The sequence below is a fragment of the Macrobrachium rosenbergii genome, chromosome 48 (assembly GCF_040412425.1).
Source record: "Macrobrachium rosenbergii isolate ZJJX-2024 chromosome 48, ASM4041242v1, whole genome shotgun sequence".
NCBI lineage: Eukaryota > Metazoa > Arthropoda > Malacostraca > Decapoda > Palaemonidae > Macrobrachium > Macrobrachium rosenbergii.
Window position 1 is genome coordinate 74210342 of NC_089788.1, and position 16398 is coordinate 74226739.

General features: G+C 38.1%; 2 protein-coding genes across 4 annotated transcripts in view; both read right to left on the reverse strand.

The window, feature by feature from the left end:
- Window positions 1-16398, reverse strand: part of LOC136831560 (pro-resilin-like) — a 367651-nt gene that overhangs the window by 217655 nt on the left and 133598 nt on the right. The gene's annotated exons all lie outside the window — the stretch shown is intronic.
- On the reverse strand, window positions 3140-4025 carry LOC136831774 (pro-resilin-like). The gene is made up of 3 exons (XM_067092396.1): window positions 3998-4025; window positions 3703-3801; window positions 3140-3558 (listed from the first exon to the last, which is right to left on the reverse strand). The coding sequence occupies exons 1-3, from the start codon at window positions 4007-4009 to the stop codon at window positions 3229-3231; spliced, it is 441 nt and encodes a 146-aa protein (XP_066948497.1). The 5' UTR covers window positions 4010-4025; the 3' UTR covers window positions 3140-3228.

Below are 16398 nucleotides of genomic sequence, written 5' to 3' on the forward strand. Positions count from 1 at the left end.
GAAAATGCTTTAACGATAACTGTTTAACCCGTTTTGCATTCCCCATGATTCCAATTCAATCACAGCCATTATTATAGTCATTATTGTCCAGACAAATTACTCCCATCTACGTCCATTACCTCCATCAAATTCAAAACATCAATCAAATTAATTCCATTAAATTCAAAACACCAATCGAATTACCTCCATTAAATTCAAAACATCAATCAAATGAACTCCACTCATTTAGCAAGCTTCGATCTGCGGCATCCTCTTCCTGTTAATGCTCTAATTAGGAAATCCCTTTCAATATCAGGTCAAGGTCCTGGTCAAACAAGTCGTTGCAACGGACCTTAGGTGACGAAGAAGTCGACCAGACAGGCAACGAAATCAGAGGCTTAGAAATCCTTGACCAATCCCTCTGGAAGAAGAAGACTTCTGGAGACCCAGTGCCATTTAGTTGCTCGTTGAACTCCTGTTGCCTGGTGATAAGGCAGGATAAAGGGACAAATAAAAGGAGACTTAAGTGAGGTGAATATGGCAGGATAAAAGGGGAAATGAAAGAAGAATCAACTAGGGTCAAAGAATCTTTGGACGTGTCAACACCTGTCTTCCTGTCGCCATCAGAGCACTGTGCTAATTTGACTGTAGACCAGAATATGCAGGCAGGCTAAATCGAGGGACAACGGTATGGTATGTCGATGGCATTCTGAAAACCAAAAAGGAAACGCAAAAGGGGTATCACTGAGTGTCTGCAGGAACAACAAACTATTAAACTCTTGAATGTCAGTTGCTGAATATCCGCCTGAAGGTCACGTTGTCAGACGGAAGACTTGATAAGACCCGTTTCTTATATATCGAAATCTTAGGTCATTCAAGGTCATTGACCTTTTACGTTTGACATTAGAAATCGTAGTTTCATCAATCTAAAACTACACCAAACATTAGAGCTGATAGTATTTTGGAAAAGAAAGCCATTTTAATTTTATTTTAAGTAACATTCAGGCTGAATAAGTTCTAAACGATGGCGTAATGTGTCATAGAAATTTCAAAAGTTTAATAAATAAATAAATAACTGTTCTGGCTAAACTCAGCATATCGGAAATCTGACCAGGATGACTGATTTCTTCGAAGTTTGGAATTTACCCACTTGCTAACCTCATAGATCCTGATTAAGCTATTACCGCAATGGGTCTAAGTCAGTCTGATTTCCCAATCAGTTTCAGTAAATCCCAGAATGTGTAGGTAGTGCAGAATTCTTAAGGTGGTCATGACCGATGGCTTTTCATTAGTAAACGAGTAAAAAATGCGCCAAAGTTTCTTCGGAGCAATCGACTTTTCTCTACAGCCGCCACAGCGTATAACCAAGGCCACCGAAAATAGATCTATCTTTCGGTGGTCTCGGTATAATGCTGTATGAGCCGCGGCCCATGGAACTTTAAACACGGCCCGGTGGTGACCTATCCCATATCGTTGCCAGAAGCACGATTATGGCTAACTTTAACCTTAAATAAAATAAAAACTACCGAGGCTAAAGGGCTGCAATTTGGTATGTTTGACGATTGGAGGGTGGATGATCAACACAGCAATTTGCAGTCCTCTAGCCTCAGCAGTTTTTAAGATCTGAGGGCGACAGAAAAAATGCGGACAGAATAAAGTGCGGACGGACAGATAAAGCCGGCGCAATAGTTTTCGTTTACAAAAAACTAACAACAGTTTTTCTTTTGGGAACGTTATTCATTATATATCGCCTACGACAGTCATGACCAATACCAAGACGACAAAGCTAACTATTATCACTGATAATAATTATTATTAGCTTTTCATTCCGTTTACTGCACCCCCTTTCATATTTTCTTTCCTCCATCTTGTTATCCACCCTCTCCTAACAATTATTTCTTAATGCAACTGCGAGATTTTCTTCCTGTTACACCTTTCAGACCTTTCTACTCTCAATTTCCGTTTCAGCGCTGAATGACCTCATAGGATCCAAGGCTAGACCTTTGGCCTATACTCTATATTCCATTCCATTCCAAGAAACTGGAGAAATACGACCACTCCAAAAATTGTCTCTTTTATTTTTCCATCTCCGAAACCAAGTTTCAGAACTCTGTAAAAGTCCATATTGATCATCCCCTGAAAAAAAGTTCTAATGATTGCAAGCATCCTTTAAATAATATTGTAAAGTATGAAAGTTAACTAAGGAAGGGCAAGTTAATCTTTTCGTATTTTCATATCAGTTTCAAATGTGCCGTCTTCACTTGCAAAATTCGATCCAGCTATTAGTACTCGTTTTCAAGTCCGTGTCTGTCTAAAGCGACAAAAATTTTGAGTGAACAATTACTCTAATATTAACTTTTTCAGTTGTTGTTTATGCAGTAAAGCTACCATCCACGAAGTAAAGTCAGGGAACTGCAAATGGCTTATAAAGTTCTGTTAGAATAATGTTATAATAATAATAATAATAATAATAATAATAATAATAATAATAATAATAATAATAATAATAATAATGTTGTTGTTGTTGTCGTTGTTCTTGTAATTGTTGTAATCATAAGCCACCAAGGAAGGCCAGAAAAAAGTATATTAAAACCAAACCAAAGGAACAGTACTCAGAGAAAACGTTTGAATTAAATATATGTTATAGATACTTCTTAAACGATTGATCATAATTATGTAGCAATGACAACAACTAAACGCTGGATATAATCATAGACGATGTACAGACTATTTACATAGATTTTTTAAATAAAGAGACTAAAAATCATAAGAGTGAAATTCACAGGTTTTCCATTGCTTTATGAACTGGCAAATGAGTTTCTTATTAGACACAACGAACGACTGTTTTTTTTTTTATCTGTGAGTAACAGTTTTTTTCATTATTCAGTTTTGGCGATCACCATACAGTAAACTTTACCCAATTTGGTAACACATTTTAGTCAACTTGGCTACCTTCATTATGACTGTATGCTGGATGAATATGAATATTTCCATTGACCTAAGTTCTTTATGAAACATTTTCATCCCGCTTTGGAGTATTTTTTTCCAGGTTATAACAAAACACTCAAGACTTCATAGCACGGAGGATTTTTTCTTTGCAATGAAATGCCAACGATGATGACAAAAACGACAGGGTATAAGAAAGCAGCAGATATTCTCTTTCTGGTTTATTTACAGATAAGTTACAAAATAAATACTGAGTCAGGTATCATTCGAGACTTCCATAGATTGCAGATTCTCAAGAAGTCTTCACTTGGATTCGTTGGAGTCGAAGTAGGACCTCCTTGGGGGAGCATACCTGGGGAACTCGCGAGACTCGAAAGATTCGTATGAGTCGGGGAAGCGAGCCTCTCCCTGGTAAGTCACATCGGCGACGTATCCGTCGCGACCATCGACGCGGTAGGCGACCCTCTGCAGGCGGCCGTCGGGGAGGTGGACGAAGTAGGATCCCTGAGTCTGGTCTCCGTTACGTTGCTCCTGGTGTCCGAAGTTGTTGCCGGAGGGTGGGTGGTTGACGGCCCAGTCGAAGTTGTAACGAGCCTCGCTGGACTCGTAGGACTCGTCGGATCCTGAGGAGAACTGGAAAGGAAGTAAGATTATTAGTCTGCATTAAACTCATTGGTATTATTTCATGTAGATACATAAATCAAGAAAAAGACATGGAAATGCAGATGACGACTGGAATAAAACACTGAATCCAATCCACAGCACATAGTTACTCACTCTTGCTCTTGGCCTAGGTGGGGCATAGGAATATCTCTCGAAGCTCTCGAAGCTGTCAGCTGCAACCAGGGCAGCCATGCCCAACACGACCAAGATGACCTGGGGAAAGATTCATAATCAAGGCTATATTTCAAGCATGAAATTCTTGATGAATAATAGATTTCAAAAATAATTCTACAAGTTTCATTTCCGCTAAAGTCGAATCAATAGAACCTACATTTGATATAAATATTCCAAACCATTTGAAAGATTCTTTCTCCATCTGGAAACTAATTACCACTGGGAGTTTAGTTACCTTAGAATGCATTGTGTTCTTGCTGAAGTACCAAGAAGAATTACTGTGTTATCCTCTTCTTCCTCTCGATATATATACTCGAAGGCAAGGTAAACTGGGTGCCTCCCACGAATCTCTTACCAGTTTTTCAAGCCCCAATTTCAAAACGTTTTCTGACCTTCCGCTGTTTCTTACAGGGCCCGAAAGAAAATGGAATTATTAAGGCTTTTATTGTGACGTAGATGGTAATACTTCGTTATTATCTTGGTTAATACCTGCTCATTTTTCTAGGTTATCGAAATGAAAGAAATTGAATTATGTTGTATAAGACATCACTGAGAATGACCTTCCTATTAAGCTGATTGCTTTCATATGATTCAATAAAAGAAGAAGCAGTTCTTTTGGAATATGCACTTTAACCAAAATATTATTATTATTATTATATTATTATTATTATTATTATTATTATTATTATTGTTCCTAATATAAAAGAGAGAGAGAGAGAGAGAGAGAGAGAGAGAGAGAGAGAGAGAGAGGAGAGAGAGAGAGAGAGAGAGAGAGAATATAAATTCACAAGAGTGATTTTGACGAAAAACATTTGTTTCAGAACTTCACTGCTCAAGTTACGGAAACATACACACACACACACACACACACACACACACACACACCTACCCATATATATATATATATATATATATATATATATATATATATATATATATATATATATATACATATATATACACACACAGATATATTGAATATACAATATATATATATATATATATATATATATATATATATATATATATATATATATATATATATATAGTAGCAGGAAGATGCAGTGCATGAAATAATGCCTACAAAAGAATGTAAACTTAAGAAGGGCCATCAGAGAGTTATTTGCCTCAAGTACATTGTTTGAAATCGTAAGAACCAGGGCGTGGTAAAAGGGAATTGAGACCTGTTTATTTGAAAAAAAAAATGCATTGTTCCTCCAATACCTGTAACAAAGTTAGCTCAGCTTCTAAAAAAATATTGACTCTAAATAACCGAATCAGATAAGTTAAGCATTATTTTCTATATTGGCTGTTGAAAAGAATCAGCCACAATCTGTTTCGTAAGTGGATCACCGATTAAACACCTAATTCACGTGGTTGCTTAAAGCAGGGGTTCCCAAACCAGGTGTCGGGACCCCAAGTTGGGTCAGAATGCTCATTATGTGGGGTCATAAACAGGTCATGGGGTCGGTTGGGTCGCTGATGTACCCCCAGGCAATGGGTGGTTTAAAGAGATAATGTGTCAGGCTCACCTTTAGTGCAGAGGTTCAAGAAGGTGACGGGGCCGATACATACCTAAATAATTCTCTTATTAATGGATAATAATCTAAACCAAACCGCGCTGATTGATGATAAAATTCACGCAGATATATGGGTTTGTTAATTTCCTGTTGTGGAAATGCAGAATGAAAATAATGCGATATATATGGCCCTACTTCCGTCCCTATTGGATTTTATAACAAATAAATAAATAAATCAATCAGTCAGCCAATCAATCAATAGAATAATTAATTAATTAATTAGCCATTGTTATGGAATTCTTCAGTTCCGTCTCTTTAACAAATTAACTAAATTTCAGTCTTCGGGCAGGTTCCCATCCGGATCACTTCTTACTGACGGCTTGAAATCACCTCATGGTTATGACATAATTTCTGCTTCTACCTGACAAAGTTATGTGGCAGAGGCAACAGCCAGGTATATAATACCCACTGAAGCTCTCCAGCGCTGGAGCAAGGGTATTAAATGCCCTGCAAATCACTCGGTGACAGCGGGTGTCCTCTCCGGTACCTGCCCAATTCCTCTCGACACCCCAGCTCAGCTGTGCTCATCGCACCTGTTTGTCCTAGAAGCAGACAACATCTTTGTGACCTCGTCCCCAGCATAGGCATTGCCTTTTATATTGCTAATAATTATGTTCATTTTGTTACTTGAATATTTTTCTAGCATTAATCTTCCTTGGAAAATTGCCTTTGCCTGTCTAAGTAATTTTGCCTCTTTTACTTAATGCCTTTTCAGCTAGAAATGAGGTCGGTAAATTTAACATTTTAGTTGATAATTATGCAATAATTAGGTACGAATTAATGATAATTGAGTTAATATTAGACCTTGCATGTTCCGCGCCATTTCTTCTGCCTTCTGACCCACCTAATGTAAAGTTACCTTTCGTAGGCTGTTGAAAGTAAATCTTTGGTTAACTTACTCTTCTTAACTTATAAAGCTTGGCTTCGGTATCCTGGAACTGAATCATTAACGCTGATTATTCTCTGAAACAGAAATATACCGTGATATTATTATTATTATTATTATTATTATTATTATTATTATTATTATTATTATTATTATTATTATTATTATTATTATTATTATTATTCAGAAGATGAACCCTGTTCATACGGAACAAGCTCACAGAGACCATTGACTTTTAACAAAGAATATGGTACTCATTCGAAAGATGTAACAGAAGATAATAGGAAGTACAAAAAGAGGAGATCAGCTATTAACAAATTAGCAAATAAATAGACAAAATTGTAAGTAAATTATTGAAATACAAGGAGAATTGTTTCATGGTAGTAATGCATCGCATTGCATACACAAACAAAGATCTGAAGTAACAAAGAATATAATACAGGTAAGGAACTAGCACTGGTTCGTCACCTGCTTGGCTGTTGTTTTTGGAATGAGTACAGCCCTTGAAATAGTGCCCAATACTGGTGTTACTTATCATAACCTGTCCTAACCTGGGCACCCTTAGCCAAGCCATACTAAGTCAGGTCAGTGGCCCCAAACAACCAGCTGACGGCTTCCCTACATTTCCAGTCACAGAATGATAAAATGGAAATTCGGCCTTCATTTCAGAACCAGCGTCGTTCATTTTCGTTCACCGAAAATGTGTGAAATAGCCACTGCCTTCCTCCGTTTAGTGTAATTAATTCAAACGTCCAGTCTGATTTCCAGCGTCTAAATATGGCAACAGAAAACGCATTTACGTCTCGTATTGTTGTTGCTCGCAAATTTATGGATTAATAAGTCCGTGGGTTCCTGAATAGATTGCTGGGGTAAGCAGCTCATTGTTAAGGTCTCTGTTGTAAGAAATCTGACAACACATATGCAGGAAGAACCCGCTCTTGCTCTTTTATTTTGGGTGATTTAACGCCGACCAGACAAATATGGAAGGAAGTGCCGTGTTAAAAGTGTTCGGGTGTGGCCACGGAGAGAGAGATATTCAAAGCTAAGCTTTGGTCAGTTCTCTCTCTCTCTCTCTCTCTCTCTCTCTCTCTCTCTATCGAACTGTAACTAATCATAAAAGGTTATTAACAATGTAAATGCACAGGGAGAAATATTCTAAGCTAGCGTTGGTAAGTTCTCTCTCTCTCTCTCTCTCTCTCTCTCTCTCTCTCTCTCTCTCTCTCTCTCTCTCTCTCTCTCTCGAATTGTAACTAATCATAAATGGTTATTAACAATGTAAATGTACAGGGAGAAATATTCTAAGCTAGCGTTAGAAGTCTCTCTCTCTCTCTCTCTCTCTCTCTCTCTCTCTCTCTCTCTCGAACTGTAACTAATCAAAATAGATTATTAACACAGTAAATGCCGGCATAATTTATGATATCATCAGTGTGAACATAACAATTCAAATCTGAATTCTTAAAGTGTCATACTTCATATGAGGTTGTCGAGCATTGTTTAATAAAACGTGTCCTGTTTAAAACAAGATATAATCTTCTCCAGTTCTATTGTTATTAAAAGAATATTTTATTTTGGCCAACAGTGACTTAGTAATTAACTTCACACGAGATTTCTTAAGACATGTACTTGCATGGGGAGATTATTTAGGTAATTATTTAAGTTCTTGTTTGAGAAATGTGCTATAAGTAAGAAAGGAAAAACAAAATTATTAGATTAAAGATGATACTCTACAGAAGCCCGACGAATGTTTTAGAACAGTGGTTCTCAACCTGGGTGGCGCGAGCCTTAGAGAAAAATTGAAAATTCTCTAATTATATTCGTTATTCTCTTAACAAGAGTCGCTAAGAAGCGGTGTCAAGTATCTCAATGATTCATTCCCAAAAGAATAAAAACAACCCTTCTCTTTCTCTTTTTTCATTTTCCTTTAAATTTGGGAGGGAATTTTACTCATAGATGCAAGGGGATAGTGGAGGGACGGACCAACTCTTTGAGGGGGCGTGGTAACAAAAAGGTTAAGGACCACTGTTTTAGACAGCAAAAACAACTAGGTTGCAGGAGCCCCGTTTTCGAATAAATATTCCTCATTTTATGTATCACCGAAAGGTTCTTTGAATATCTTAATAAGAAATCGTTTTTAATCACGTCTTTCCCTTTTATGGTCCACCTACATACTGCAAACAGTTTGGAGAATATGAATCATCCAACAATGCATCCCACAGGTTATTGCCTGCTTTCATGAGAGCTGTTTATGTTTGCTTGCATCCAGTTTTTGTCCGCCGGGTTTTTGTTTGCTTCGACTCTCCCACTGTCTCTCTCCTGCTTCTTCTTCTTCTTCTTCTTCTTCTTCTTCTTCGAGATATCTCCATGCAATCTGTTAGTTTCGATCCCATTTACGTATCGACTACTCGACCCCCTTTAACTCTATAATTACGGTTTGTCCGTTCCTGAAATGAAGTGGACCTTGGCCCTCCTGTGGGTAGGGCCACTTCGAAACTCACCCGAACAAATTAATGTTCAAGTCAAAATATTGAAGAACGATTCCAGGAAACTCCCAAGCTACGACCTCATGACAGTAATAGTGAAATAATATTATGAGATTCGACACATGCGCAGTGTGTGTGTGTGTGCGTCTGTGTGTGTGTGTGTGTGTGTGTGTGTGTATGTGTGACCTTAGTCCGGTTGTTACCCGCCACTTTGCTTCTAATGCTCATAGGGGAGACGAGAAGATTTCGATATCGAATCTGGTTGCTGTTCCCGAGATATCTGCCAACACTTGCTCGCCTTGTTCGGCGGAAATGTCTCGAAATCGCCCGCTGGCTGCATTTTCTAACGTATTATGAAGTTTAATGTGGTGAAATTCCGATAAAAATTCCTCGGACTCAGTGAACATGAATAACATCCAGCTCCCCACCTTTATTTTTTAGGTCTGTTCGATGAGATCTCAGAATAACTTTCATCAAAATACGACGTTTAAATGTAAATGCAAGAAGATTCAACAGGAAGTCGAGGTATACAATGTCTACTCAAGGAACCGGTTTTCATTACGGTTTTAACTTTTTATTTTTTTTTATTCTTACTAAGATTTAAATCTTTAAATTGTAAAGGAACCGGTTCCAATATTATTTTGTCTATAGTTGGCAGGCTAATTACTCGACGTTTCGTGATTTGTCTATTTGTTAAAGTTGTCTGTCGATCTGCTGGTGGAATGTAATAGGAACAAGTAAAAAATGCGCCGAAGTTTCTTCGGCGCAATCGAGTTTTCTGTACAGCGTATAATCAAGGCCACCGAAAATAGATCTATCTTTCGGTGGTCTCGGTATAATGCTGCATGAGCCAAGGCCCATGAAACTTTATCCGCGACCCGGTGGTGGCCTAACCTATATCGTTGCCAGAAGCACGATTATGGCTAACTTTAACCTTGAATAAAATAAAAACTACTGTGGCTAGAGGCCTGCAATTTGGTATGTTTGATGACTGGAGGGTGGAGGATCAACATACTAATTTGCAGCCCTCTAGCCGCAGTAGTTTTTAAGATCTGAGGGCGGACAGGAAAAAGTGCGGACAGAAAAAGTGCGGTGGACGGACAGATAAAGCCGGCACAATAGTCTTCTTTTACAGAAAACTAAAAACTGATTCAAAGAACAGTTGATTAGAATTTTTTTTTATTTTCTGTAATCTGTATAGTAAAACTTGAAACATTATGTATGTGTGTATATTATAGTGCAAATGTATTTATACCGTTAAACAATATGAATGAACAAAAGGTGGGTAAATTACTCAATTTGATCAATGTGGAGTAAGTTACTGTAACATAAAAAAACTCTCCTGTATTATTCTCACACCGGAGTCCGAGCAGAGACCACATGTTTGACCAATCGTACTCAAATGTCAAGGTCGTGTGCATCTCCTGGAGCGGCGTATTTAATGCTATACGCCCATTTCCTTTCATTTTTTCACTTTTATCTTAATCTTGATAACATACAAACTAATTACAAAATATCTGGAGATTGTTGTATCAGGCTGATTCAGTATTCAACTTACAGGACACTTGTAATTTAGAGTGTGTATACTTTATAAGGTATGCATAATTCAACAAGTTTTTTTTTTTTTTTTTAGTCCGGCGGGGGTGGCAAAACGCCCCCCTTTTTTCTGCTAGGTGTGGTTTAGATTAACAAATTCTGTTCGTCAGTTAAGTTCATTATCATCTGAGTTCCTTAGTCAGACCATAATCCCTCTCTCTCTCTCTCTCTCTCTCTCTCTCTCTCTCTCTCTCTGTTACCTCCTCAGCTGTACATTAAGTAGGCCTTATTTCGTAATGACTCGTTCTAATTCAGCCAAAAAGGGCGTTTTTCTTCGAAGCTGTTTTTCGTGTCATTGTTTCCAGTCGGTTTTCCTCTGAGGAAATAATTGGCCGATTGAGTTACGACCTCTTGCTGTAATAAAAGGAAATGCATATTTTCTCTTAAAGGTTTTTATATTTAAGACTTGTGATCCAATATCTTCAAGTAAGGTGCGATTTAGCCATAATTTGAAGCCACTCACTTGCGACCATTCTACCCATAATTTGAAGTCACTACGCTAAGACCCTTCTACCCATAATCTGAAGCCCCTGCTGAGTCTCGTTGTCAACATTAAGCCTCTTATCCCCCTTCGGAGTCTTACTAAACATACAGGGTACCCTGGGCATGGGCACGTGCCGGCACAAAGCAGATTTTATCTAAATTAACCCAACAATAGTCTGAAACGAACGACTTGATTGCAACACTGGCTCCTGAAGGTTCTCCACAAGGCGTTGGAGGTGAGTCTTATTCACCGGGTGTTCGAAGCCAGCCAATGCCACCAAAACATCGACTTTCCAGACTTCTAGTAAACGCCCTAGCAGAGTAAACAAAAAACTAGACCACTCTTTTCGATAACGAAGCCTTGATAAAGACTAGGGAGGGCAAGACTAGATGCAATTAGAAGAGAAAACGAATAAACAAAAAATTTAAAAAAATCTTCATCACCTGTTCCATCTTTCATCACAGCATGGCGTAAATGGAGCGGCGTGACTTCCAGATTCTCTTGCCACCTCCTGGTGACTTCCAGATTATCCCCCACCTATCCCTCTCCCTCCCCACCCCTCCCTCCTCCTCCTCCTCCTCCTCCTCCTCCTCCACCTCCACCCACACCCTCCCGTGACGTCAGAGTTCACCTTGCTCCTCTCAATGGGCAGAACAAGGTCAGGCAGGAACTGCCTTACTCGTTTTCTATACTACAATATTTTCCTGCCACTTGCAGGCTTTACTACGTTCGGGCGGTCTTGCTTTACTACGCCCAGGGAGCAAAAACTGGGAGTCTCTGGAATGTTCGAAGTGATGACGCGACAGAGAGAGAGAGAGAGAGAGAGAGAGAGAGAGAGAGAGAGAGAGAGAGAGAGAGAGAGAGAGTCGCGTTCTCTCTGCTGTCAGTTGAGAACATGTATCATTTTGCACCTTCTGTTGGCTTTCTTTATAATATTCTGCTCTTCCGTAAGAATATTTAATGATATATTTACCTTACAGTATCTTACCATTCAGGTGTTTGGTAAGGTTTACGTAGCCCACCCTCAAAAGTAAAGGAGAGAGAGAGAGAGAGAGAGAGAGAGAGAGAGAGAGAGAGAGAGAGAGAGAGAGAGAGAGAGAGAGAGCGAACATTCAGGTATTCAGTATCTTTGAAAAATGATGGAAGAAACTAAAGAATTAAATGGGGAATATAAATTTACAGTTATGGTTTGGTAAACTTCCGAATTCTTTAGATTAAATATGGCCGATGTTGTGGGAGTTTCCAAACCTCATAGATTGAATGGAGGATGTGGTGTGGGTACTTAAGCACTTTTACATATTAAAAGGGGGACGCAGCGTTTGCCAGACTGCACATGAGGAATGTGGAGGTGAGTTGAATGTTTAGGGTTGCCTGAGACGAGGCGATACTTTTCTCTGAAATAAATGTTGGGCCAAAATAGTAGGTGTAAAATTCAGACACTTGAGCTCCATCATATTAGAGATAAAAAAAAAAACTTGATAAAATATCAAGGAAAAGTGACTAACTGAACTAAGGCAAGGAATAATAAATTTATTACTAGTATTCGAAGATTGTTACCTCTCTCTCTCTCTCTCTCTCTCTCTCTCTCTCTCTCTCTCTCTCTCTCTCTCTCTCTCTTTCCCCTAAATATACAAAAATAAAATTGCTAGTTCTTCGTGGTTCATCTCAAAAAAAAATATTCTACTACCTCTTCAATTCGCCAATCTTCTCTCTCTCTCTCTCTCTCTCTCTCTCTCTCTCTCTCTCCTAAAATGCAATGTTGAAAAATGCTAATCCTTCCCTTTCCATTTTCTGATAAAAATTAAATTCGTCTTCAGTTCATCAGTTTCTCTCTCTCTCTCTCTCTCTCTCTCTCTCTCTCTCTCTCTCTCTCTCTCTCTCTCTCTCTGACCTTTTCGATGGCAGACCTAAATTTTACAACCACGAAAACAACGTTATTATATTCCTGCAGAAAAAAATTCCCAAGTTCTTCAGACAAATTCTACAAATTCCAAACACTTTCCATATGGTCACATTCTTTCCTCCCAGAAAGGGAAAATTATCGCTTGAATAAAGGCACGTAGGCTGACCACACCCTTTGACCTTTCCAGTTTCTGGAAATTTGCATGAAAAACAAAAAATAAGAAACCGAAGAGATAATCTCTCTCTCTCTCTCTCTCTCTCTCTCTCTCTCTCTCTCTCTCTCTCTCTCTCTCTCTCTCTCTCTCTCTCAATTTTTAAGTTACTGGAATTTTGCATGAAAAGCTAGAGATTATCTCTCTCTCTCTCTCTCTCTCTCTCTCTCTCTCTCTCTCTCTCTCTCTCTCTCTCTCTCTCTCTCTCTCTCAGTTTTTAAGCTACTGAATGAATGAATTACTGTATGTCTCTCTCTCTCCTCTCTCTCTCTCTCTCTCTCTCTCTCTCTCTCTCTCTCTCTCTCTCTGGTCACCAACATTAAGAAAGGACATAAATAGATTAGAAGGGGAACAAGCAAGAGCCACAAAGTTAATTCCATCCATCAGGCAAATATGTTACCAAAGACAACTAGAGAGGCTGAACATGTATGGCTTAGAAACACGACGATTGCGAGGACAACTCATAGAAACATTCAAAATACTGAGAGGCTCAACAAAAGTAGACAGTAACCTCTTCACATTAAACGAAACCAGACAAGAAATAATGGATGGAAACTAGAACTGAAGAGATACAACACGTCTCATCGTGGGAACTTCTTCACATGCAAGATATGTGACACATGGAATAAGCTGCCACCAGAAGTTGTCAACAGTAACAGTGTGGAAGAGTTTTAAAAAAAGCTAGACAAAATCATTAGAACACTGTGAGTGAACAGTAAAACCTGCTCCTAGAGATAAGTGAGTACACGATGCCTCCTCGGATGGGCTAAAAAGTCTTTGAGACATCCTAATCTTTGGAACTCCTTGTAGTTCTCTCTCTCTCTCTCTCTCTCTCTCTCTCTCTCTCTCTCTCTCTCTCTCTCTCTCTCTCTCTCTCTCATTTCTATCAACGCCTCACTCCTGTAGGTTTCTCTCCCTATGGCCAGGTCATCGTTTAATGACGAGCGAGGTCAGGGCACTTACAGGTAAAAAAAAAACAAAAGCAAAAAAAAAAAGAACTGGTATAAATATTGCGGTTTTGCCTTAAGAAGAAAACTGAGTAATTTTCTCTATAATTATCATCGTATCTTTGTTGGTATAATTGCTCCCTCTTCTAGAATCATTATTTTTGTGATTATGACTTAATTATTACTATTATAATGATCGTTATGGGTCCCTTCGTGAAATAATTGCAGATAAGGTAACATCTTTATCATATTTATCATTCTTTACTTTATATTTAGTAATTATTATTATTTCTGTCATTATAACTCTCCTTATATCGTACTATTTTTGCTTTCCTCATCATCATCATTATCATTATGTTACGTTCTTCATTATAACTGAAGCATATAATCATTATAATGTTTATTTTGATATTCATTGTTATAACCCTGATATCATTAATACCGTTGTCATTTTTGAAACGGTTTCTCATATTTAGTCTTTTACTATAATTGCTCATATAGTTTTTATTGTTATTGTTCAAGCTACGTTGTTTGGTAATTGAAAGGTCCCAATATAACAAAATAGATCAACTAACATCACATCCTTAAGATAATAATATTCAAAGCAGGAATGAATACTCGTCTTTTTATGAATGAAGTTGTGACAAGCTACACTCATCCGAGTAAAAAAAGACCATAAGCATTGCCAGCAAGTGCCCAGGGGCAAGGTCTCGAATCAGGGCACTTATACCCAATATCTCTTTTTTAACGATTTTTTTATGTATTCCTAAACATTTGACATGGATGACACGTGACCCAGCCTCCGTAATTCCCTGTTTGTTTTTGTTTTTCTTTTGGTGGGGGTGGGGAAGGAGGTGGACCTTATTCCTGGTGTTAAAAAACATATTTGTCACTTGACCTGAGAGATGTTGTGGTATATATATCGCGGATTTGTTTCAGGAAAGACATTCGCGTCACTTCGTCCTCAACATGAACGCCAAGGTATTTCTGTCTTATATATATATATATATATATATATATATATATATATATATATATATATATATATATATATAAATAGATATATATATATATATATATATATAAATATATATATATATATATATATATATATATATATATATATATATATATATATATATATATATATATATATATATATATATATATATATATATATATATATATATATATATATAATCTAAACAGATAATGATATCAGTACGGAAGTTTTATTCCTTTCTTATATCTTAAGTTGCTGCATATTTTTTTAAAGTTCTCCATAAGTGTCGTGCAATACATCAAATACAAAATGGCGTTTCAACATTTCAGCATGACTATTAAATTTTTGGATGGGAAATCATTATTTGAATATCATAACTGCTTAACACACAAAAACTGGTTGTATTATGAGGTCTTTGACATTAGAGAGAGAGAGAGAGAGAGAGAGAGAGAGAGAGAGAGAGAGAGAGAGAGAGAGAGATGTATCATAAGATCACAATAAACCCTCTTTATCCTTTTTTTTTCCTGTAGGTCCTCATTCTCTTTGGCCTATTGGCCGTGGCCGTTGCTGACAGGCGCCCTTCATATTCTTACAACCGCCCCAGAGTAAGTGACAGTGGGTGTATCTGTCTGGAAGTTTGTCAATAGAAGTTAAGAAAACTTCACCTTAGTTGATACTAATAGATACTTTCAAGATAGAAAGCTGTATCACACATAAAGGTCAATACAAACAATTCTTAAGTTTCTGAAATATACCTGATTCTCAAGAATGTTATAACTATCTTTTTTCTTAAGGGTAGTTTCACACTACAGTAAAACATGTTAGAGACACATCAGTTTTTTTTATCGCAGTCATATCACAAGCAAGTTGAAAACTAGTCGACAGTCATAAGTGGCGAACGAATCTTTGGCAAATGCTGGATAATCATATGAACCACTGATTAGGATTACCAGTAAGTCGCTGATTTGTATTCAACCTGCAAGTGATGTGTGTGCGACATGTTGCCGATGTGTTTAGTACATGTTGCCGAAGTGTATTATGACGAGTTGCCTACGTGTGTTTACGACATGTTGCCGATGTGTGTTTATGACATGTTGCAGACATGTGTTTAAGACATGTTGCCGACATGTGTTTATAACATGTTGCCGACGTGTGTTTATGACATGTTGCCAACGTATTTATGACGTGTTGCCGACATGTTTATGACCTGTTGACAACACGTATTTATGACTTGTTGCCGTAATGTGGAGTTGACGTTTAAAGTTGGCATGTTTAACAGAGCCTTTGATTACCTTATTTACTCATTTCCGTCACTTCCTATGGAAGGATTTCTCCGACGAATCCTACGAGTCCAGCGAGGCCCGTTACAAATTCAACTGGGCCGTGAGCGATGACTCCTCCAGCAACGAATTCGGACACCAGGAGGCCCGCGACGGAGACAACACCCGAGGATCCTACTACGTCCAGCTCCCCGACGGGCGCCTGCAGAAGGTGTCCTACTACGTCGACGGTGACGACGGGTACGTCGCTCAGGTCACTTACCAGG